Below are 24,258 nucleotides of genomic sequence, written 5' to 3'. Positions count from 1 at the left end.
TTCCTTATCCAGAGATCTGAGCCCTGTCTCCAGTACATTACAACAGCAGGATATGTTATCTTATGCAAACTCCTTCTTAAATTTCACAATAGCTGTAACAAGCAGGAATCATTAAATTCATGTGGCTGAAAAACAGCCACAGAGCTCCTTCTTTACTTTGTTTTTATCTAAATAAAGTGAAACACAGTCAGATCTGAGGCATTAGTCCTCTTCACTACCAAGTATCTACATTATTCTTAATGGTATATAAATACTAAAAGTAATAAAGAAAAGGGGGAAACCAGAAACAAGTATCTGAGCTCTCCTCCTTTAAGCAAGTTACCCAGTTGCAAGCCCTACAAATGCTCAGTTGCCCTTTTACTACATCTGGTTCAAAGGCCACTAAAAATGGGATTCTTTGCACTGACATCAAAGGGCTCTGAATGTGGCTGTCTGAAACACGAGGGGAGACGAGATTAACTTCAGCTTTCTGCCTATAGAACTCCAGCAAAAAGTTACAAATAATAATCAGAAGATAAGGTTTTCTTGAGAACCTACTGATTTCAGCACATTTTTCCAATGTCAGCTACCACTGTGAAGTTGCTTGCTTTGTGAGAGTGATGCAGAGTGTGCTACTAAACACAGTGTCTGCAGCTTAATATAACCTTTCCTTTCAATAACACTAAAAACCACGGTGACTAAGAAGGAAGCAAGAGGGTGGGAAAAGAGATATGAATGGTTTATAAAGCACTAGACTGGTTGTCTTTATTTAGTACCATATCTGTATTGATCAGGCTTTCCTCCTGGCCTGCTGTAAGAAGAGGCATCAGTGCCAAAAAATCCTGCACTGCTGCTGAAACCTTACCCTACCTTTTAACTACAGGCTTTATTACCCGTGTAAATACATCCTAGGAACTCAGCTTTTAAAGTGGTTTCTCTCAGTAACCAACTTTCCTTAAACACATCTGGAACTTCTTTGTAACTCACAACTGCTTGGTGTAGTCACCTGTATGATGAAGGTTAAATGCTGTGGAATTACTGCTGGGGGCTCTGATTGCCCCACCACCACAGGAGTGGATGTATAAAGCAGGGATACAAGGGGCAGAGGAGTCCTAAACAAACCCAAGATTATGTTCCTAATTGAAATGGCAGCCCAGGGTTTTCACATATAAAATCTGGAATCTGAGCTTACTTTCCTTAACATCATCTGTTTCAGCTGCTCCACATTCCAGGACTCCTTCAGCCTTGACCTCATCCCTGAGATTATTCTCCCTCCAGTCAATTAGAAGTTCTCAAATACACAAAATTTATACCCAGCAACGAGGCAGATCTGCTGATTGTCTTTCTTCAGCTGCCTGGGTGGCCCTAAGAATGAGGAAGTGTCCCAGGACTGGGGAATTCCCATTGTCTGTGGAGAGAAGAGCCTGCGCTCACAGCACTGCCAGCCTGGGCTGCACAAGGGCAGGAAGGGATGTGCTGGAATTGGGAATACTGAAGGTATAAAGAGAAGGATTAATTCTACACGTTTTGTCCAAGACTCTCAAGATTTAGGCAAAGTACCCATCAACCCTAAAGATCTTGAAACTGGGAAAGAAAAAGGAATCTATGAAGTTAAAACAATTTTAAAGGAAAAGCTGAAAAATACTATGAATTAAATCTGTTGGCTTCAAGGATACTATTCCTTTTTTTTTACTAAATGAAAACATAATCATTAAATAGATTTACAAAACTATTTTGCATCATGTATGACTATCACTGACAATGGTATCCAGATACCTTTTATTTCTTATCCCAAAGCAAAACAGAGATTGGGTTTTAAAAATGTATTTGTTGATATTTCCTTAACCAGCTTTCTTGTTTTGAGAGAGCTGTATTTATGAAACAGAAAGTTCTCAAGTAACTAGGTAATATATGATCCAAACAACTTGATAATCAATGCAAATGAGAATCAGGCCTGCAGTACCAGGAGTATTAATTCGTTTGATGAGGTTATCTTTCTTCCTGTAGAGAGTCTATGCCTTATCTTCTTCTAAAGCTTACATGAGGTCATTTGGCCAAACCCTCGCCCTTAATTTCTGAACCCTGGTAGCTGATTTAAGAATATATTTTATTACTCCTTTTGTTTGCACAGCACTGGGTGCTGATATGGTCTCCCCTGGCTCTTCAGAGATTAAACAGCACATGGAAGGAAAAGTACAGCAGTGTAGAAGATGCCTTCAAAATTTCATGTAGAAAGCAGAATACTTTTTAGGAAAATGTTAAATCAGTTCACACACAACACAACTTTTGTTGTTGACATATCTATATGTATGATACAGTTGTATATTTCTCATTTCTATGATAAATTTGCACCATTATTATAAAAATGAATAACTGTTGCAATAACAAAAATGAAATTAATCAATCAGAATGTAGAATAATGTCATTATTACTTATAATACCTGCAACATGTAATCGCTTCCCACTCACTCAGTGTTCTGTTAAACAGTAACTGCACAATAAATCTTTTTTTTTCTTTTCCTGATAATTAAAACATAACACATGAAACATAAACACATAAAACATAAACACAATCATAAGCAATTGTCAAAACCAATTCTGTATCCAACAGCACGAGAGCACGGTATCTAGAACTTCCTGATATAAATCAAATAACTTTTTCTAGATATATAAGAAATGGGAATAACTTCAAACCAATTCCTTTTCTCAGAGATGTTTTGTCACAATATTTTTCAAAACAGAGCACACATAGAACTGTGAGGCTGAACTGTAACTCTGCTGATGCTTGGGGAGCACGACTTGAACACACAGCCCAGCAAAACAAAGGGTACAAACATTCAGGCCACTGCAGTTCCTCATCCCTAAAGGTGAGCAAGCACTTCTTTCCCAGCTCAAGCATGAACTTCAATATACTGTTGAATTTAGTAATTTACAGGGGTTTTACTCCCCCCTGTATTAATTATGAGAACATCTTGTCATTTGCACAAATTGTATGAAATAAGAGCAATTGAGATTTCCACAGAGAGCTGTGAGCTCACTGGAGCCTGTTGCCCTGCCTGGGGACCATCGTGCTTTTGTGACCAGCTGGGAATATGTCCACTACAAAACCCTCAATCTTCAGGCACTGACAAAAGGCAAGGCTTGACAAGCTGACAAAACATGACATCTTAATGAGGTTTCTTTGCAAGTGTTACTGGATAGTCCACATCAGAAGCTGCAGTCGGGGGCAGGGCTGGAGAAGAATGTGTAGACAACAGTGTTCCTCACTTGAGTAACTCCTGGGTGATCCTCCAATCAGTTTTCTACTTGCAAACCAGGTGTTAGTACAAGTGTTAAATTGGCATGAAACATAAAAGAAATTTTGACTACAGATCTTTCTGTTAATACTGAAACATTGATAAATTAAACATTAGAATTTAATTTAAAATATTCACAATTAAGTTTGCAACCTTTCTCCATGTGCTTTTCCCATAACAGGATGTACTACACAAACTACTGCAAGGAAAGATATAGCCAATTACCTTAAACCCTTACCTATTATCACTTAATAGCTGATAAGATAGAAAATGGGGCCACAGGCTGGAGTGTTCTTCTAGACTCAGCTATCAGGCAAATACAAAATTTGTCTTAAGTGTTTCACTCTAGGTGGGTTTGCCTGCAAAGAGGTGCTCACAGATAAGTAGGGAAAAGAAAGTATTAATAAATTAATGACTCAGTTTCACCCAGGGAAATCAGTGGCAGAGTCTCGGGGGAAAAAGAATTTTAAAAAGCCCCAAACAACTCTCAAACCTGTAGTTCAGTTTTGACTCAAAAATCTGCGTTTTTATCACACAAGCGATTCCTCCTGGACTCGGACACGGAGCAGCAACAGGATCAGGTCATTTAAAAGCGCTGAACTCAGAGCAGCGCAGCAGGCTGTGCCTCCCCGGCGCTCCCGGGAGGATGTGCTGCCCTATCCGTGCTTTACCTGCCGGGGGGAGCGGGGGCGGTGCGGGGCCGTGCCCGCCCCCGGCCCGAGCCCCGGGGGAGGCCGGCAGCTGTCGGCGGGTGGGAGGCGTCTGCAGCTGGAAAACAGCAGCTCCGCTTGCTGATCAGATTTGGGGGTGGGGTGGGAGGTGTGTGTGGGAAAAGCCGAGCCATGGATCTTCCCTTCTTTTGACAACACTCTCCCCTTCAGGACTAAGTTTGCACTGGAGGAAAATAACTGCGAGGGAGAAGAGCTAATCACACCTCCGTGTGGGAGCTGGCTCCCGGGAGCAGCGTGTGCCGCCAGCCCCAGGATATTCCCTGCCTCCAACCTGAAGTGATTCCTCCTGGAACGATTCAGTCCTGCAGTTCACCTTTGCCTGCAGTTAACCAGCGTGCAATTTGGGTTTAATGGAGCTGGGTTTATTGTTCCTCTTTGGACTTACGATTACGTCGACTGCAGGTAACGTGAATTTCTTTCTTTCTTTGCCCACTTCTACGTATGCACACAAAGAAAGGCTGGGTGGGTTTTTTCTGCTTGCCTTTTCTTTCCACACCCCTCCCCCCCCCCCCCCCTTCCAAAGGGCTGTAATCAGCAGCCCACTCCGGTGCGCTGTAAAGAGCCAGACGCCAAAGCCATCCTTTGGCCGTCCGTAGGTTTAACCCAGAGGCAGCTGCAGCCCGGGGCGGACACAAACATAACGGTGCTGCCGGGACTCCGCAGGGAGCGGGGCTGGCTCGGGGGGGCTGCGGGCGGGGGTGTGCGGGGTCGGAGCTGCCGGGAGCTGAGCGCGGCTGTTGCAGGGACCGCGCTGCCCCGGCCCCGCTCCGCGCTGCCGGCGGCCGGCCCGGGGCACCGAGAGCGCGACGAGAGCGGAGCGGCGGCGGCCGCGGGCGGCAGGGCCAGGGCGGACGGCGGAGCGCTGCGACACCGGGCCCGGCGCGGCGCTTGCTCCCCCTACAAGGACAAGGAGTGCGTGTACTACTGCCACCTCGACATCATCTGGATCAACACCCCCGAGTGAGTGCGGGAAATGGCGGGCGGGAGCGGGCGCGGAGCCCCGGGACCCCGCGGGGACGGGACGGGACGGGGGGAGCCCAGCGCAGCCCCCCGAGCACCTGCCCGGCCCGGGGACCCCGCACCGCGGAGTGCCGGGCAGGGCTGACAGCAGGGAAAAGCGCCGATTTCCCACGAGAAATCTGTTTCTAACAACTCACCCGCTGGGAGAGCGAGAAGAGTGTGTGTACGTGCAGCTGTACTAGTTCTGATACAAATCAATGTGGAAAAATACCGAGACGTTAGGATAACGTTTGAAAAATTCAATATGCCAGATTTTAAGATGCTACAAAAGTCTTTTACAACTGTGCTCTGCGGAAACAAGCTTTTGTTTCAACTCGTAATAAAAACAAATTTTGAAGCCTGGATTGGAAGTTCTGAGCTCCACACAGGGAGCTGGGGGTGGAGCACACGTGCAGAAAAGCTGCTCTGCTGTCTGTACTGACAGTGTTTAATGGGAAGAAAGCATCCAGGAAGAGCGACACTTTGCCTACATCCTAAAGGTTAGAGGCCTCTTTTTCCTACACCACTGTATATATCCTGTCTTGCTGAGTAACCAAAACAGACTTCAGATTTGTAAAGATTCTCACAGGCTAATAGGGTCCTGTAGTAACCACAGAGATCAGCTCAGTGCAAAAATAATCAGGAGATCAAATGAACCTTAAAACAAATAGCTTCAAGAATTAAAGTTTTTCAGACTCTGTGGTGTGAACTTCAGCACATGTGGCCAAGTATTTGCAGTGACTACAGTCTGGGAACAGTTGTAAAGATTCAGACCTGCCTTTGAATCGATTGCAAAGCTTTTAATGAGATTAAAATAACAAAAGGAGTAGAAAAATAGAAAGTAGCTGTAAACTAGGTTAAGTCAAATGGGGGTTAGGGCGCTTAATTTGTAAATTCACGTGTGTGTCCTGGCTAGAGGCCATGTCTTGATGAAGTCTTTTGAACTTCTACCAACCTGTAAGTATCATGTATTCACACATGTCATTCAATTCTTTGAGTTCCATACCTGCACTAATCCACCCCAGGATTACTTAGGGTTATTTTAGCCAAATATTTATGACTCAGTAAATTTAAGTCAGAGCTCACCAGTGAAAATGGGAGAATGACATTCCTTTTCCCCTACGCACTGAATAAATAGACTTCTGCTAATTTTAAACACACACTGGGTTGGGTTTTTTTTTGTGTTTGTTTTTTTCTTTTTAGGATATCCTGTTTTAAGTCTACAGGACTTACAATTTTCATTCCAGTTCCAAAATTACTTTGTGTGCATTAATTCAGTGATGTAGAGAGTTTTCCTACATGAAAGTTTTATGCCAATATCACTAAAGAAAGAACAAAAAATTAGAAATTAAGGCATATAATATTTTCATGAATTGGCAATGAAGTCTGTATAATAATCCAAATATTAAACAGTTGGGGTTCTAAGCCTTTGCTTTCTTGACTGAAGTCACTTGTACATAAAATAGCAGCGAATCTTTCAGATCTGTAAAGTCTACCCCCACTGGGTATAGGTTAACCTAGTGAGGACTAGGAAATTCTCTTTTTATAATTTTTATGCCATGGGATGTTTCTATGCAAACCATGGAATGAACACATTCCATTTCAACATTAATTATTCACACAGAATAATATATTTGAAGCTCCAAAGACATGAACTTGTGTAACCTAACAACACTGTTGGAACTGAGTGAATTGGGGTGCTGGGAGCCCTCTGAGGTTGACAAAGAGTGAGTGGATGATGGTGAAATTAGTCTGGAATCAGCAGGGACTCGGTTTCCTGGATTCTGTCTGAACTGGGCAGCTTTGCTGTCCTGCTTCATGGACAGGTAACAGAGGTACAAAACTCCCTCTGAAACTGGACAGTTGTGATTTTCAAAACTCCCAGGATTCTTCCTAGGAATGCTCCCAGGGCAGAGGTAAACATTAAATTAAGTGTATTGGATATTTTGAACCATTTCAGTGCAACAAGACCAGGATTTAAGATTCCATGTGCCACGAACAGGCACAAATTCTACTCTGGTGATTGATTTCAGATAACATCTCAGGAAGTCAAGAGGTTCTTCTGGAAGTGAATAAGAGGAACCAGGCCTGCTTAGGCAATTTAATATCCTGAGCAAGTTACACTACTTCTTTGAAATGGAAGTAACACTGGATGTGTACAGACTGGCTGTTTGTAAAAGGGACTTTTATGCTGCTCTCGTACACATGTTGTGGAAAGTTTTTATATTTACTAAAAATTTGGCTCCAATGCAACCTGGAGGATCATAAACAAAGTGAGAGGCCAGAAAGTTGGTGTTAAAGTTTGGAGTTTTCCTGACATCTGTTGATTCTGGTATTTTTCTTGCTTATTTACCTTTTTCCCCCCAAGACTCTGTAATTGTTTCTTATGTTTTCCTTTCTTTCCCCCCTTATTTATTTCACTTTATCGCTTCTTTTTCCCCACAAAAATTCCTCAGTACTTTCTGTTTTCAGACTACTCTCACCTCTATACTTTACAAACAAACTTTAATTCCTCCTCTAGTTTCTTCTGCTTTTCCCAACAGGAGCTGTTAAGCATTGTTGTAATATATTCAAAACAAATCTTGGTCATGGCCTCTCCTCCTTTTCTGGAAAAGCAGTTAAAGTTTTTATTGAAGCTGTTGGAGGCAGAGTGACAATAGAAGGTCTATTTCTATCCCTGCTGAGAAACCACTTAGATCAGCAGGGTGACAGTTGTAGAAAAGCACAAAATTGCAGAATGTGGAGCCTTTGACTCCCTGCAGCTTTTTCCAATTAAATGAGAAATTATCTCTGCACACATGTTTTGAGTATTGCTTTATACTTGACTACAAACCACTGCTGTTAATCCTGACCACGAAGAGCATCAGTGTTTTGGTATAGTGAGTGTTTCATTCTGGGAACAGTAGGAAAGTGGAAAAGAAGATGACCTAAAGAAAGGCAGGTAAGTCGGAAGAGGACAATGCAATTATGTGGTGTAGACAAATGTTGCATAACAAAGGTAATTAAAAGCTGGTGAACTGTTCTCACTGATAAGATTGATTATCCAGGAATTAGTTTGCAATGCATTTTTTTGTCAAGTGATTAATTATGCTTATCTTGATCTATAGCTACAGACACATTTTAAAGAATGAATTGTCTTTTAAACAGTAACTACTGATGTAATACAGACACAGCTTGATGCTTAATTTTGTAAGTTAAAGAAGAAAATATAAGCAAGAGAAGAAAATATGGGAAAGACTACTTTTAGATCTGCACTTCTTCAGAGGTGTCCATATTTCAATATGAACTGAGGTGGTGCATCCAACAGCAATAATAAGTTCATTAATAACAGTTCATTCAGTTAATAGCATTAATGTTGCTGCATGAAGCTTTATCAATACTCAGAATTATGAGTAATAGATTAAAAGGTGACAACTCCTAAGAAAATGTTATTATCATAAGGGCACAGATACTCAAGTGGTCTTCAATTCTAAAATAAAAGTGTAATGACAATCTATGGCAATAATCCAGACATTTCCAATGGAGAATTCCTCATTCAAACTATGCACCAAAAATAAGAACATTTCTTTTGAAGGGTCTAAAAGCAAAAGTGTTTTTTTTTTTCCCTAAATGACATATCATTTTGGTATTTGTTATTATGTTCAAAAGAGGAGTGACTGAATGAAATTCTGTGACCACACTGTAAAGACCAGTTACAAGATGATCTAAGAGTTCTGTCTGCCAGTTACATGAATTTCTGAATCAGGAAAATTGGATAGACAGTGAAAGGCAGATTTTGATCTAACACCATGTTGCTGCTCTGATCCTCTGTACTTAACACATGTTCTGTTTCCTCTGGGGGAGGACAAGGACATGGACAGGACTTGTGTCTGTCTCTGCTGTGTGAGATACACTGGGAGAGGATCTGGTGAGTGTCCCGTGCTGTGTGAGCACTGGAAGGATCTGATGTTTTTTCACTTAATAAAGAAATTTGTTTCTGTGACTCATGCAACTCAGATAATCCTTAGCAACAAGTTAGCTCCAGACAGTTCCCAACAGAAATGTGTTTTCCTGACCTCAGGTGACCACTGGCTGAGGTGAGAAATGCTTTTCAGACACTTGTGGTCATTGGTGTAAGTGATGACAAATGGGATTGTCAGGACTAAACAGCCTAAGCAGATCCCACCTGCACCCAGCTCTCCAACAAATACCAGTTAAAGATCTTTGCTCATTACTGACTTAGGTTACCATCAGAAAGTCATCTCAGAATGGAAACAATCTGTAGCTATCATCACTTCACTCACAGTTTTACTCACACACACAGATGATGTCTTGGAATGGTGTTCCAAAAGACAAGATTTACTGTTCTCTAACTGCATGTTCTGCTGGCCAACTTCTCCTTCATAACATCTTTTTGTTACCTGCATCTCTTTGGTGATTGAATTTTGTTGAACAGAAGCCCACATTACAAAATTTAAGATGCTTTAAATCCTTATAGACATTATGTGATATTCTAAATTAACCCCAATTCTGGATAATTATACTCATCATTTAATAAGTATAGGTGACAACCTGTATTTTACTGGAAGTAAAAGTACACAGCTAAAGATCTCTTGTTCAGCAAAACAATTAAGCAGGTGGTTATAAAATCTAGATCAGATTGAAAATCCCTGCTAGCCAAAGGCATGATGATAAAACAGTGGCTGCCAGCCAGGAAGCTCAAACAAGGAAGCTGATATGTCAGCTGAACAGTGCACATGGTTAACCATCAGAACCAAGTGCCAAAACTGGAATGATGAATCTTGGTCTAGTTGACTGTATTTTTCTGAATGAAGCTTACCCTGTTTTTGCAATCTTTACAATCCACATGTTCACATGGAATCTGTTTGTCTTGCAAAATCTTCACGTGAAATGAAGAACATTTCAAACAGATTTACTGAACATAGTAACAGGCTCCTGTTGAAATTGTTATATTTTATTATGGACAAATTGATTTGATTTTAGGCCTCTCTATTCAAAAAGATATTCTTACATATTTAAAATGTGTACTGACCTCACTCTTTCAGTGTCTCACTGTCTGAAGTGTGTATAGCTTGCATGCCCTCCTCAGTCTAGAAGTAGAACATGTCCTCTGAGCTTACTGACAGTGCTCCCAGAATTGATGTTTTATAGCAATCTCTCAGAAAGACTTGAAATGATTTGGCTCTGCAGTTACAATCCCATGTCCCTGCAGGAGCTGGCCCTGAGAAGATGAGGTCAGGGATGAGACACGCTGATAGCCAGGGCTTTGAAATTTCACTACTGCTGCTCCTGCTGCTCTAATTCTAAGAATAAACACTCTCAAGGGCTGTCAAACCACAGTCACTTTCACCAGTCTTATATTTTAACACCATGTGTTTATTTTCCCCTGGGTTTTTGTTTTATTTGTTTTTAAACCAGCGGTGGATTTTGAACTGTACATGCTGTAGAGAGAGGTGGGAAAGTACATTAGTGTGTGTTCCTTGTGTGCACTGCTGTGGTGGCATCTGAAGCAGCAGTAAGTACTCTGAATTTTGGTTTGAAAAAAATCTTAATTTGATTCCTTTCTTCTATATTTCCCAGCTGCTCTGTCTTTTGGGCTGGTTTTGTGCTACTGGTAAGTGGTAAGAACCACTAAATAATAGTACTGACTGCTAGTCAGAGGGAGAAAAGGAATAATAGGAGTTTGTGCCTGACAGACAAAAGATGCTGCTCCAAATTTTAATTATTTCTTTAAATAAATGATCATATATCTTGTAACAGGACTGGGATTGATATGAGGCACTGAAGGAGGTGCTTAGAGGTGTTTTGAGAGAGGTGTTTCTGTGAAACACTGGCTTGGTTTATTAGGTCAGGTGAGCTCTACCCAGCCTCTCTGGGGATTTGGGATGTTAATGGACACCCCCGGGCTTACTTCATGGTGTTTACCTCAATGAATACACTCCAGCTTTTCACTCCACAACTCAGATATTCTTCTGACCATATTTGAGAAACAAAACCTGTAACATCCCTTTGACAGCTACAGGAGGAGGATGGAGAGTGATAAACAGCCTCCAGATTCTCACAGTGCCTGACTTGGGTACCAAGAAGCCCCAGGGGGAGGAAAATCAAGGAACTCACATGGTCAGTGAACCAGAGTGATGAAGCAGATATGTGGAATCCTTGGCTTATTACCTAAGTTAGCTGTAATTAATGAACTAAAACTAATTGGCATCCTCGCAAATTAGCAATTATTAATTAAAGGATAAGATAGCAAGGTTGTGGAGGTGCACCTTTTTGGATAATAGAAGCCTGTTCATTATCTAGGAACACTGAGCACTGCTAAATTGAGGATGTGGAAAAGAAAGGTGTGGCTATAAAGGATAAAAGTTGTTTCATCTGAAAATAACTTCCAAAAGCTACTCAGAAAAAGTGCAGCTTCTGAGAATGTGGACAGGATGACCAAAGCAACAAGTCAGGCATCCTTTGGAGATGTTTTACTCCTTAAATAATGATAAGGATGGGTTAATATGGGAGATACCTCTATTGTGAACTCCTAAAATCTCACGCCTGTTATAGCAAGAGCTGGAGCCAACTTCCAGAGCAGCCAATGATCTCTTCATCTGTAAAGCTACACGGAGCTACTGCAGCACCTTTATATTAAAATATACACAGGAATATCTGTTATTTCCCCCAGGCATCATCCTTCATTCTGGGCATATTTTGTCTCACTTGGAGGACGGTAAATTTTGCTTCCTTTCTGTGTTCTTTGCTCTCAGTGATCCTTACAGGGATCCCATACATTTTGGGACTGCCTGAAAACACTGGAGACTGTTGGGAGCCTTGCTGGCCTGGGTGTGTGCCAGAAAATATATTGCTGAATCCTGAAATCACAGCATCTAAGATGATTGCTGCAACCCCCTCATCCCTTTGTTTTGCCTGAAACTCTCCAGTGCCCTGGAGGTATCTACTGTGTTTAAGTGGCTGGGAAAGTAAAAAATAATAGCAACTCATAGATCAATTATAATGTAGCATGAGAAACTCAGCCACATGTTATAAAAATTAAAATAAACCAATTGGATTTGTCTGCCTGAACTCTGAGCATTCACTGTGAGTGGGGGACAGCAGGACTCGGGCAAATCCTACTTCCCAATTTAACCTGAAGGTATTAATCCTTCAACAGGCAGTTTTCTTCTGTGGAAAATGTTCAGCTGTTCAATGGAAAAATCACTTGGTACCAATTACTTGGTACTTCTTGTCTTTTTTCAACAAACAAGTGCCTATTTCTGTTAATTTAATGGCAACACCTTGCTCCAAGAGCTAGCTGGCTCTTAGGGGGAGAGCTTTTCTGATTGTGTTTTGTGGACATGAAGTACACAAATAATCTAGGTTATTTCAGCCACTGATACCCAATCTGACAAGAACACACTGTACTTTGATTAGTTCTGTGCTGCTCTGTTATACATGAGATTACCTTCAGTTAATTATCTGTTGCACTGACTAATCACAATTACAACACATGGAATAATTGTAAGTACTGGAGAGTTGTGGTAGTTTTTTGGGTTGTTTTGGTTTTTTTTTAGCGTACAGTGTAAAGAACAAATAGCTTATACTGAAGAAGCAACTATTTCCTTAAACTCAGACCTTCTCTTTGTAAGAAAATGCTGAAGAACTGGGCATGGAGACCTTTATGCACTCACTGTCTGGCTGGAGTAATCATAGTGAACCTCCCAAAAGAGTGTAATTCCTCAGAAATCACAGATTTGGATGTTGCCAATCAGATACCAGTTCAAAGTAGTATCTTGGAAAGGCTGATTTAGAAATGTCTTTGCTTATTCTCCACTTTGTAGAGAAGAAAGGCATAAAGGAGTCACAGAACACCTTAGCTATAAATATATCTTAAACTTATATTAGCATACTTCAGGAGAATTTTATTCTTCTAAAGAAATGCTGCATACTGAGTTAAAGGTCAGGAATTTAAATTTTCTCATGAAATTCAAAACTTAAAAAATGAATTAATTGAAAACCTGTGGATGCCTCAGAGAAATTTAAAAAAAATTACTATATGGCTTAGCCAGTACTTAGGGCAGGGACTGGGTCATAACCAGGAGGAACACAGTGTAAGGAACTGTAGTGCAGGATCCCCCCAGTTCTGCCTCTGCTCTACTTCAGCTGATCCTCATCTCCACTGAGGGGACACAAAGTGCCCTGTGTATATTCAGGTCATCAAGCTTTTCATGATTATTGTTGGAAAGACTTTGGGTTGCTTTTAAGGTGTATCTGCTTTGGGTTTGAATTTATGGATCAGAAACCAAAACCAGGCATATTTGGATTATTAATGTATTTCTATCTCTGACTGGCAAATCTGCACATTACCTTATACAAAAACTTCACTTGGACATTTGGGTTAAAAGTCTTTGAAACACTTGAAAATGTTGTTGCATTGGCAGATGTTTCTGGTCCACTGAGAATGAAGTAGCCATGAGTACATTTTCTAAGCTATGAAGCATAATATACTTCATTAGAAAGATCACAAGCAGTATCTAAAATATCAATTTCCTCCTTTGCTTAAGGCTGTGATTCATGGCTCTTATCACTTGTAATTATAATTATATTCTCCACTCCTCCCTGTTTGCTGGAATTTACTGTCTCTTAGGAAAGGCAGCAGATTGGTAATGGGCCCCTTCCTCGATCACTGTATTTCACATAGTGATGGATTAAGGTAAAATTGAAAGTTGACAATTCTGGCTGGTCCATTAATTTGCCAATTGCAGCAATTAAGAATAAAACTCATACCCTTCTTTCTCTCTGGCTATTCAGGCAGAGCCTCTGACTCAGGGCAACCTGTGACTCAGTCCCACAGAGCTTTTGGTTTAGAAAATTAGAGTAAAAAAGCCCAGTATCATATTTTGATAGAGTGAACTTTTGAACAAGGAACTACTTTAAGTAATGAGAATAACATATTACAGTGTTTTATGTCTCATTAGCATAATGTAGGGTGACATTTGCAAAAGCTGCAAGAAGCTTTTTTATCTGAAATTATTTGTCATTAAACAGGGCTCTAACATTTGTCTAAAACACACAAAATTCATCTTTTCATTTCAGTCTCAGTTGGAGCAGGAAGTTGAAAAACAGGATTTTACCAGACAGTCTTCACAGAGGGTTTGCCACTATTAAAAATAAAGGAACTTTCCCCCACTCCTGCCTCTAAATACCAGTTCTTACTTTATAGAAAACATGAATGTGTAAAAAAAATACAACCATGGAGCTATTATTTATGTCAGAAATTCCCTACATTAGCCATTTCACTGTCATTATTTTAAAGCAGATGTCAGTATAGAATTATGAATACTCTTAAATTATAAAATGGAACTTGCTCCTAATCCTAAAGACAACAAAAAGCTTTTTATATGATGGTTTGAGAAGGGAGGCCAAAATGAAGTCCTAAAGTCTTTTAAGACAAATATGGATATTCTTGGTCTCTCCCAGTGTCCTGGCATAGGAGTAAAATGGTGAAATTAAAGAACATTTTCTGCATGGAGGCAGACCAGGATCTGCTGGAGAAAAACCATCCCCTGGGCTCTGAACACAGAAGTATTGCTTGTGATTTTCTCTCTCTCTCAGGATGATTTTATGATCAACCTGACAGGTTCAGGCTGTGAAAGACAAGGTGCACTGTTACAAATGTACTACAAGTGCAGAGGATTGAATAAATGATTTGCATCAACTGTACTGATGTTGCACCAAAAATTATTGCAGAGATTAGGAAAATAATGTTTCTGAACCTTTCAGCCCACCATGTGTGTGGGAAAATGGAACATTTGCAGCTTTCCCATTAGCAGCCTAATGATGTTTTTATGAAAGCAAATGAAAGAAGCAGAGCTATGTGAAGGTAGTGGTTCCAGACTCATTATTCAGGCTTTGTTCTGTAACCTTTCAGTAACCTTTCTAGATTGACTCTGGCTTCCTCTTCCCTGGCCTTTTGCTCGTATTTTTTTTTTCCCCTTCACTCCTCCCCTCCTCCTTCTTGCTTTTGAACATGAGATTCTCTTCAGATTTTTAGTGTCCGTGGATTTGTGGCTTGCTTAGCCCATCTCTCAAGTCCTCAGGAACTTTTATGAGTCTCCAGAAGTTTCATGGGGAGTACAGCTGCTGTTGATTGAGATTCTTTAACAGTTTGGAGGAGAGTAATTTAATAAATCAAACTATAAAACTATTTCTGGGGATGTTAGCAGGCAGTAGAGAATCATGTCCTTTTCTGATGATAATAACATTGACTATAACCCATTAAAGAGCAAATCATGCAAGGAAATAAAGAGAGGTACCTCCTACTATTTCTTGGTGTGCTGCAGCACAGAATAGGATCTCTCACAGAAAGGTGGAACAATACAAGGAGGATTATCTGGGAGTTTCTCACATTTATAACTCCAGTGTTCCAGACATGATGTAGTAAATGAATCGTGCTGATGTTTTTGTCAGTTTCTCAATGATAAAATCAGTGGCAAATCAGGCTCAGAACCATGAACTGCATATCAACTGAAGAATGTTAGTGCTCTGGTGAAATCAGCAGGGCACTTCTATCACTTCAGAGCAGCCAAGGCATTGAATGTAACAGATTTTGTGCATTGGGTGAGGAAACCAACACAACACAGGAATGAGGAGTAAAACAAATAATAACCTGGGCATGTATTTACATAATCTCTTAGGTATTCCAAATTTTATTTTGATAGTGTAGCTGCCAATTAATCCTTCCAGTAGAGCTGACTGTGTGCTTATTTATAACTTGGTGAAAGCCCGAGTTAATGGAGCAGAAGTTATGATATGGTACAGGGAGAACTTACATGAGCATAAGGTTTGATTTTCCTGCCACTATTTATTGCTTTCCATCAATAGATTTCTTCACTAAAATAGAAAAGAGATGGAACATAATTTTAATTGGTTCCTAAAATACACAATACATGTGATTCTCACAACAGGAGAACTGTGCCATATGGACTGTCTAACTACAGAGGCAGCTTTAGAGGCAAAAGGTCTACAGGCCAGACTCAAAGTACTTCCCAGTCCTCATTCCGATGTTCCTGTTCGGATGCTCGTGACAAGCAGTGTTTGCAGTTCTGCAGAAGAATGCAGGACAGAAGAAGGTGAGTGTCTTTCCCTATCACGGCAACCTGGCCACGTGATGAAGCCATTTCATGCAGATAAATTAATCAAGATGCATTTATTGAGAGGAACTGATTAAAAGATATTGATTTGAAATAAAACTCCCCTCTGCAGTTGTGGTGGGTTAACCCTGGCCAGCAGCCAAGCACTTACACTGATGCTTGTTCACTTCCCCTTCAGTGGGATGGGGGAGTGAACAGGAAGAAAAAAGCAAGAAAACTCCTGTGTCACATCAGAGTTTAATAAGTGAAGAAAAGAAGCCAGAGCCAGCCAATACTGCTTGGAATTTTCTTTTTTCTATTTCTTTTTATGATGTGGTGCTTTTGAAGCAGCAGATCTGTCCAGCTAGGGGCATGCTGAACATTGCACTGTTCTAGAATGTTTCATGCAGTCTAGCAAAGAGAATGAAATTGCCATTTCATCTATGGGGACATTAATGAGAACACAGTGACAGGTTTAGGCAATCTCTATTCTACAGAAATCATGGATCGATGAAAAAGACAGAGGAGAGAGACCAATGCAGGGAAGAGGAAGACAATTTCATTCAGTAGCACAGAGAGTTTGGAGGATTCTGAACAATCAGGTATGTACAGACACTCAATGTTAAAAAGAAATATTTCCATAAATGTTCTTTTTACTTGCAGAACCCTTAGTTCTTTCAACTGAATATTATCACTCCTTCCTAAACAAGGTCAGGATTTGGCCATGAGTTGTTTAGGGTTTTTTTTTCTAATTTAATTTTTAAAATAAATTTTATTATACACAGAACTGCTACAACCTTTCTTGTGCTGATGTAACTCCTTCAGAAGTTGAATTATTTGGCTATAAGCCAATACATATGTTGGCTCTTTTTTTTAGTACAAGGGCTGTTCCTGTCTGTCATGTTTTCCCTCGTTCACCTCTGCAGCAAATTAAGCTACAGGTCCCAGTTTAGTGCTTCAGTAAAAGCTGAAGTGTTAAGGTAAAGAAGCAGGAAAAGCTTTGTGGGAGAAATAAGAAGGGAAAAGGTGAAATCTGCTTTTGATGTCAGGTATAGGGAGGTTACTGCAACCCAGTAGCCAGTTTCAGATATTGCCACTTCTAAAAATGTCACACCAGTACCCCAATTTTTTTGCTATGAAGGGCAGCACTTGGATTAGAAGTCCCCAAGCTGAATTTATTGCTGTAATTATTCAAGCAGAGCTAATCAGAGAACTGCGTAGAGCTCGCTCTGTGTACACATAGCCAAGGAGGGCAACCACAGTTGTCTCAGGTAACAGGGACTTAGTGTTCAATAATCAACAGTTTGGGTGTATTTATTTGTTGGTTTGTTTTCTTTAAAGCTTTACCATTTATTTGCTGGAGCTCAGAACAAGAACCTAAACTACAACTCTCCCTTGAGATGGACAAACTTGATGCTTCAGTGTGATGCCAGTGGAGAATTCAGCAGTAGGCAACACTTCAATTTCAGCAGGGCCACTCTGAGGGCATGGGAACCTGTATGAAGAAGCTTTTCTCCCCTCGAGAGAGCCTCAGAAAAGGATAACCTTTATCATGTAACCTGGCAGGGAATGTATCACTATTGTGGAAGACTTCAAAGGCAGACCCAAACTTCAGCAATGCAAAGCTTCAGGAAACAATTTTCTCTGTGATTTAAACAAGTACAATAGAAACTGTTCCACTCACTGCTTGCTCTGTGTCTGAGGAATCCATCCACAGCTCTGTGCAGGCAGCTGCAAGTGGAGAATGTGGAGAATTAGAGGAAGATTGCCTCTACATGAGTTCTCATTAAGAATAAACAGATACAAAATATTCCTCTTGTTAATGTATGCAAGCCTGAATCATCATATTGTAACTTTGTGGCAGATGTTTAAATGACAGTATCTATGCAGAATAAATATGAATGGCTAATATAAATACTATTATAAACTATAGCAAGCTATGACTATACATTGAGTATGCAATAGATTACCTAATTTAGACACAAAGTATTCCTGTGCTTGGAAAGTTCAAACACACAGTGATTATTTGGGGATGCACTGTAGTTGGTGAACAGAACTTCAGTGATTCATCCCAAAGAATTTTCCTACAGATGCAAGGGTAGGACTGTGGAACTTGATGCCATCAGAGTAATTTCTGTGCTGGCCATTTGCTGTCCCAAGCCGCTACAAGCCACAGCCACAGCACATCCCCTGGGCTTTGCAGATCCCACCTTTTTCTCTCCATTGAAACACCAGCACCAAATAACGCAGAAACTTTAATAAGGATTAAATCCAACCCTGGACATTTTTCAGTGTAAATGATTTATTCAGAAATTATGGACTTCTTTTTGCTACAAGGATGCAAGAGTCAGCAAAGGAAAAAGAGTAACTTTTGCAAATCCTGTTCTATATTATTTAAAGAGAGGAAGTCCCTTACTTGTGACATTACAAATTTTTTGGGGGTTGACTGACCTTCAGGCAGATACTTTCCCCAGGGCACATAGGTTAAACTATAACCCCATGTTGTTAAATTATATTTTATAAGAAGATAGAGACCAAAAGAAAAGTGAAAAGAAATCAACAGTAAAAATGTCTATATAGGGCTTAAACCAGTGGTAATAGTTTTTGTTTGAATCAAGAAAGGGAGGTCTTTGCCAAAACATATGATATATTTTATATATATGTGGATATATTTCATAAATTATTACAGTTATAAAATTAAATATATCTTTCAGTTATCACATTTGTATCAGTTTCTTACTTGCTGTATAACTGATTTTGTACATTTATAGAAAATAGATTATTTATTGTATAAAACCACTACAAATACCATTTTTCCATATTCTTTTTTAAAAGACATTGTATAGTTTTGGGGTTTTTTAAAAATAATCAGGCTTTGTTGTGAAGAATGCTTAATGTTCCTAATGTTCCTTTATGACCAAAACCTGTAAATTTCTCCCCTCTCCAGTCCCTATACCCAGATCACACAACAACTTCCTGCCTTCAAGAGGTTGATAATTCTCCTGACAGTCTGGGAATTGAGTAGGAAAACAGGATAACAATTTCTGTGGTAAAAATTAAGCATAAAAAGTGACATTTCAATTTTGTGTGCCTTTTGCTGTAAATGTAACCCTCATCTGTCCCCTAATCCTGGGACAACAAGGCAAAAGTTATTTGTCATGAGAGTTCTTTTTGTGGACAATATCCACTGAGTTCAGCTCCAGTCCCAAACACATCCCAGTGCTAAACAAGCTTCCAGAGCCTCAATGGGTACAGATCAGCTTTTACAGGAGCTGCTCAGCCTGTGTTTGGAATTTTCTTGTCTTCCCCCACGTGAATTCAATTTGAATGTTGCATTTAAAGATAGACTCACACCTTCCCCAGTCCCAAATGCTTTAATTTAATTTTAAACAATCACAAAAAAAAAAAGAAAAAAAAGAAAAAAAATCAAACTGGGTTCTTTCTGTGACATGGAGACAGATGTAGCCCTTGAGTGGTGGGCTACAGGTGTTATTGTTCTGTTCTCTCCTTAGGAAAGAGAAATCCCATTTTTTTCTACACAAATTCCACATTCAAGTGGTTTGGTTTTGGGACTCTGGTGCCAATGTACGAGACAATGTAAAAATCAGTCTGCTGTGAATAGACCAAAAGAACAAAAATGAGAAATAATGTTGTAACAAGGTCAGAAGAGGGAAAAGTTAACTGTAAGTATTTCCAAATAAACCTATAAACCACAGAATTTACCTGAAAGCTGTGTGTGCTGGATTCTGGCTCTGAACTATCATTGTTCCATCTGGGAACAGCAAACAACCATGAGGCAGTTTTTACCCAATTTTTTGTTTATAGAAAATGTCACTAGTTACATTCCTCATTGACTCAGTTTACCCAATTTTTAATTTGTACTAGAAGGTGTTAAGCTAATTTGAAGTACAACTCTTTAAAAGTTATACATAGAAATAAACTCATGTACAACTAATATATGTTTTTAATTAAGAAACAACTCTTAAAATCTCATAAATCATAAAAGGATTATTTGCAAAAGTTAGAATTAAAGGCTCTTTCATCTTTCAACATGTAATGTTAGCATAGTTAAGTGTCCTCAGAATCACTCTTGTTCTGGGATATTAGTTTGAGGACATTTGTACTTTTACTTTTGTAACAACAAATTAGTTCCAGTTCTTACTCTATTCAATGTAAAGCCATATATGTACAAATCTGCTATAATTCTGTCTGAGTTCTATAGTATTCATTCTAACTCCCAGTACTAAAAGTTCCGTTTTGTGTTGTTAATAGCAATAAAAACAATAAATGATCAAAAGCAAAGAAAACAGTGTAGAAAGGAGCCTTGGAAGATTTTAAGTTTTTATCCTCAACAGAGAGGGAAGAGAAGAGATGTGAGTGCAGCCCCCGTGCAAAGGGCTGTGAGGGAGAGGAGAGCCCCGTTTTGTTCCCTGTGCTCCCAGAAGGAATTACAAGGAGCTCAGGGTTCACAGCAAAGCCCTTCAAGTAAATTCATCAGCAGGAGAGGGGAAGTGCCATGGAACAACATCTCCATCACCACCTGCACCTCCCCTCCTTGGCTGTGCCTTGTGACAGCCACAGAGAGTCTGAGAGGGCACCAAAGCTGGAAGGGGCCGTGTCCTCCTCCATTGCTGGGTGACTGTTCCCACTCCCCGAGCAGAGCCCATCCCATTCCCTGTCCTTTACAATAAATGGCCCCTTCTTGTTGTGCCTGTTTTTGGAGACACCATTCTGTTGATTCTGATTCTCCCTACGTCCAAAATTCTTGTAATGCCTGGAAGCCAAGTTCATCTACAGATCCTTGTCCTTTATGTCATCCCTATGTTGATCCCCCACTGGCACCATCCAACACCGTTCACACACACTCAAATGCTGTTTTTAGGAGCTGGCTGTCAGAACAGCCAGACAAAAATAACTCTGCTGTGACAGATTGCTGAGGACAATCATGACAATTTGATTTAAGATGACAAAATCGTTTGTCTTGACAAAAATAAAATGCAGGCTGACTTAAGACTGAGTAAAGTAACTAAAAGTTATCATTAGAAAAGGAACAAATTCTATCCATATGAACATTAAATCTTTCAATCCACAGCTTGAAACCTATTGGAAGAGTAATCAAGGAAAATTGCAAACAGATGACTCTGGAAACAATGTTTGTTTTCACTGCTAGAGTTTTACAATGCATAATATATAACCTGATCTGGAGAGCTTTATGCTACGAAGAAATGTCAGGACTGAGAGATTTAAAATGCTAAGCAAGTTAAACAAAGCATATTGCACCCTCTGTTTACCTTGCAGTACTATCTTCCAAACTTTGCTTAAAAGTACATTTTAAAGAGTGGTTTGGCTTCCAAGGTTTTCAGTGGTGCTTTAGAGGACAGATGTGCCTTGATGTGCAATTCAAAGCTATCTCTGCAGAGGAGGGATCCAGGCAGATTGTTGGTAGCACAACTGAATTTCATGAGAGGTTTGGGATGAGGTTCAAGCCTGGGCTCCTGTTTTGTCATGGGAAACACCTCTCTGAAGCCTTGGGATCTTACCATTAGCCTAGAGTGGTCCCAGTGTCCACATCAAACACCCCTCCCCTTATCTAAGCCTTCTGGATTAGTTCCCTCCTTTTATTTCAATAGGATCTATTTTATAACAGACCAGGTGCTGGTCATTTCCTGAACAAACATCTTTCAGAAATTAGGTAGATGTGAAGGTCTAAAAACTCCTTGTGCACCTCTGTGTTACTTTAGGGATCTAAATATCTTTTCCATGTGCTATCATTGGTCATTGGTAAGTGGATACCTTGGCTCACACTTTCTGCAGATGTCTCCAGCAACATAAATGGAACTGACTGAAGTCTGAGCCCTTTAACAATAAAGATTAGAAGTCTTTGACATTCAGACTTCATTTTCCCCATAAATATTAAAAAAAAAAAAAAATTCCTATATGGACAAGATAATGTAGACACTAAAGGGTCAGCATGTTAAACAATGCAATAATTTTTGAGAAGGTGAGTTTCCTTTTTACCTGTTACAATGGATATTCCATTAGACTATAAGTCACATTTCTTAACTAATAATTTCTGCTAAAGCTGTTTCTCAGAGTGTGAACCAGCTATCCCTTAGGTTACCAAGTATTTATGTGTTTTATTAATGGTGCTTTTGCCACAACTTTCCAGGAAATCTTTGTTTTACTGCAACTAATTATAATAATTGTAATTTTTTTAAATAGATCATTTTGATTTAGCTGTCTTGTTTTTACAATTACTCCTCTCACCCCCACTGCAAAGAACTGACTGAATTTGGAAATGTTTTACTGTCTCACTGCTTTCCTTTGGTGTTCCAGGCCTGGCAATCTGTATTACTCTAGAGGAGAGCTGCCTTCACTTACCACTGCAGGCCCTCAGTTATGCAAATACTGCCACGCAGATGTGAAGAGGGTGGGAGCCTTTTGTCATTAAAAATAAATGTGCAAATTATTGTAGCAATATAAAATATTTATTGAATGGCTAGTGCATGAGGTGAGCTACAAAACCACAGAAAAGCAGATGTAAAAATTAAAGCCTAGAGGCTCCACTAGAAGATTCCTGAAACTATGCATATATTTATTCAATTCTGATACCATTAAGATGCAGTTCCCAAAGAGATGGTTTTAAAACCTGTACTTTGTTTCCCTGTATCTATCAAAGAAGAGGAATCCATTAATTTCACAATGAAGCCAGTTTGCAGCTCCTTCTGGTGTCAATTTGGATAGTCATGGGTCAGTTAAAGGTCACATTTTCAGTGGTTTTAAGACACTACAACTGAGAACCAGATTGAACGTAAACATTTGAATTCTTAAGTGTAAAAATTTTCTTTATACAAATTTGCTCATAAATTAACACATTCAAAGCACCTGTACCAGGTCTCAAGGGTTGTCTTTGATTAACATTCTTCCTTTAAGCAAAATTCTGAAGAGATTAGATACTCTGTATTTGCAGGAGTACAGAAGAAAAATGAAAAGTGGAGGAGAGGAAATCCTGCACCATAGTTCAATAACCCCTGAATCATAGTTCTGATTCTGCTATCTTGTTATGGGATCTCAGGCAAATTACTCAGGCTCTTTTTGCAGACACTGACACAAGGGCAAGACCCAAGGCTGTGTTTGTGTTAAGATCCCTTCAGAGTCAGTCCTAAGCCATGCTTCTCTCCAAGTAATATTTTTACTTATAAATGCTTCTGGTCATCTTTGAGAGCATGGGAAGGATCAATGTCTTCTGGTGGAACTGTCACTGCACCTCTGATTACTTTCAAAGAATTGGTCAGCTACTGCCTACCAGAAACAAAAAGTCCATAAAATACTAGCATAAAGTACACAGAGGGGCATGCACACAGCAAACGGGGCGTTTGGCTCTGGTGGTGACTCAGAGCAGAGCTAAGGCAGAGCAAAGGTCTCGGTTATTGCTGCCTGTGCATTCAGGCACAGAGTGGCTGTCTTGGAACAATCCACTGTTGCTTTGGCTGGTTGGTTACAGTCCCCTGTGTGACTCAAAGCAGAAGTGTCAGAAACATTTTTAAAAGAACACTGACATGTTATTGCCAATCTAAACTGAGGAACTGTAGAATTAGTGAAAAACCTGAAGAATACTAAGTAAGGGACATGAAAAACTCACTGACATTGCACATTTCCCACAAGAACCCCAAAAATCAAACTAATGTCCTTGGTGTTCACTGTGCCCAGGTGCTCAGAAACATCTCAATATTGCTAATATTGCTGCTGCTACTGGGACCAGTAATGTTGCAATGCACATCCCAGTTGCTCTTGTGCATTCTCTGAGGTACCCCTAGGTGCAGGATCCTGCACACCTCCTTAGGGGCAGCCCAGGACGTGGCTCCAGCCAGGCTGTCCCACTCTGTGCTTGTCAGCACAAGGACAGAGGACAGTGTGGGCACCAGGACATGAACTTCCAGCACTGTGCTAGCCAAGCCAAGGATTCCTGTCAAGGGCATTTTACTGCAGCAGTATTTATTTCATTGATGTTACAAATGTCTTCTCCCAAATATCACAGAGCACAGAGTGCACGTGTTTTACCAATTGCATGCACCGCCTTCATAACAGTTCTCAAAGCCTTTATTTCCACATATGCAGTGCTATGATTAATTTTAT

General features: G+C 40.1%; 1 protein-coding gene and 1 long non-coding RNA gene across 2 annotated transcripts; one reads left to right on the top strand and one right to left on the bottom strand.

Annotated features, from left to right (window-relative positions):
• Positions 1 to 2,516: 2,516 nt before the first annotated feature.
• On the bottom strand, positions 2,517 to 3,907 carry LOC148182825 (uncharacterized). Its single transcript, XR_015774195.1, has 3 exons — positions 3,769 to 3,907; positions 3,514 to 3,634; positions 2,517 to 3,281 (listed from the first exon to the last, which is right to left on the bottom strand). It is a non-coding gene; the product is annotated as an uncharacterized LOC148182825 (long non-coding RNA).
• Positions 3,908 to 4,110: 203 nt separating this feature from the next.
• Positions 4,111 to 17,624, top strand: EDN3 (endothelin 3). Its single transcript, XM_088064738.1, has 5 exons — positions 4,111 to 4,408; positions 4,750 to 4,966; positions 15,958 to 16,122; positions 16,620 to 16,724; positions 17,464 to 17,624. The coding sequence occupies exons 1-4, from the start codon at positions 4,357 to 4,359 to the stop codon at positions 16,690 to 16,692; spliced, it is 507 nt and encodes a 168-aa protein (XP_087920864.1). The 5' UTR covers positions 4,111 to 4,356; the 3' UTR covers positions 16,693 to 16,724; positions 17,464 to 17,624.
• Positions 17,625 to 24,258: the final 6,634 nt, after the last annotated feature.

Source organism: Pseudopodoces humilis, chromosome 19, assembly GCF_049639895.1.
Source record: "Pseudopodoces humilis isolate 2021_Gansu_Grassland_sample_001 chromosome 19, ASM4963989v1, whole genome shotgun sequence".
Classification (NCBI taxonomy): Eukaryota; Metazoa; Chordata; class Aves; order Passeriformes; family Paridae; genus Pseudopodoces; species Pseudopodoces humilis.
The sequence above is the reverse complement of the archived record's forward strand: the minus strand, read 5'-3'. Positions and strand labels throughout refer to the sequence as shown.

Coding starts and splice junctions, on each gene's coding strand:
- EDN3 (XM_088064738.1), top strand. CDS start 4,357: ATGGAGCTGGGTTTATTGTTCCTCTTTGGACTTACGATTACGTCGACT. Junction 4,967..15,957: donor ATCTGGATCAACACCCCCGA/GTGAGTGCGGGA, acceptor TTCTCACAACAG/GAGAACTGTGCCATATGGAC. Junction 16,123..16,619: donor AGAATGCAGGACAGAAGAAG/GTGAGTGTCTTT, acceptor TCTATTCTACAG/AAATCATGGATCGATGAAAA.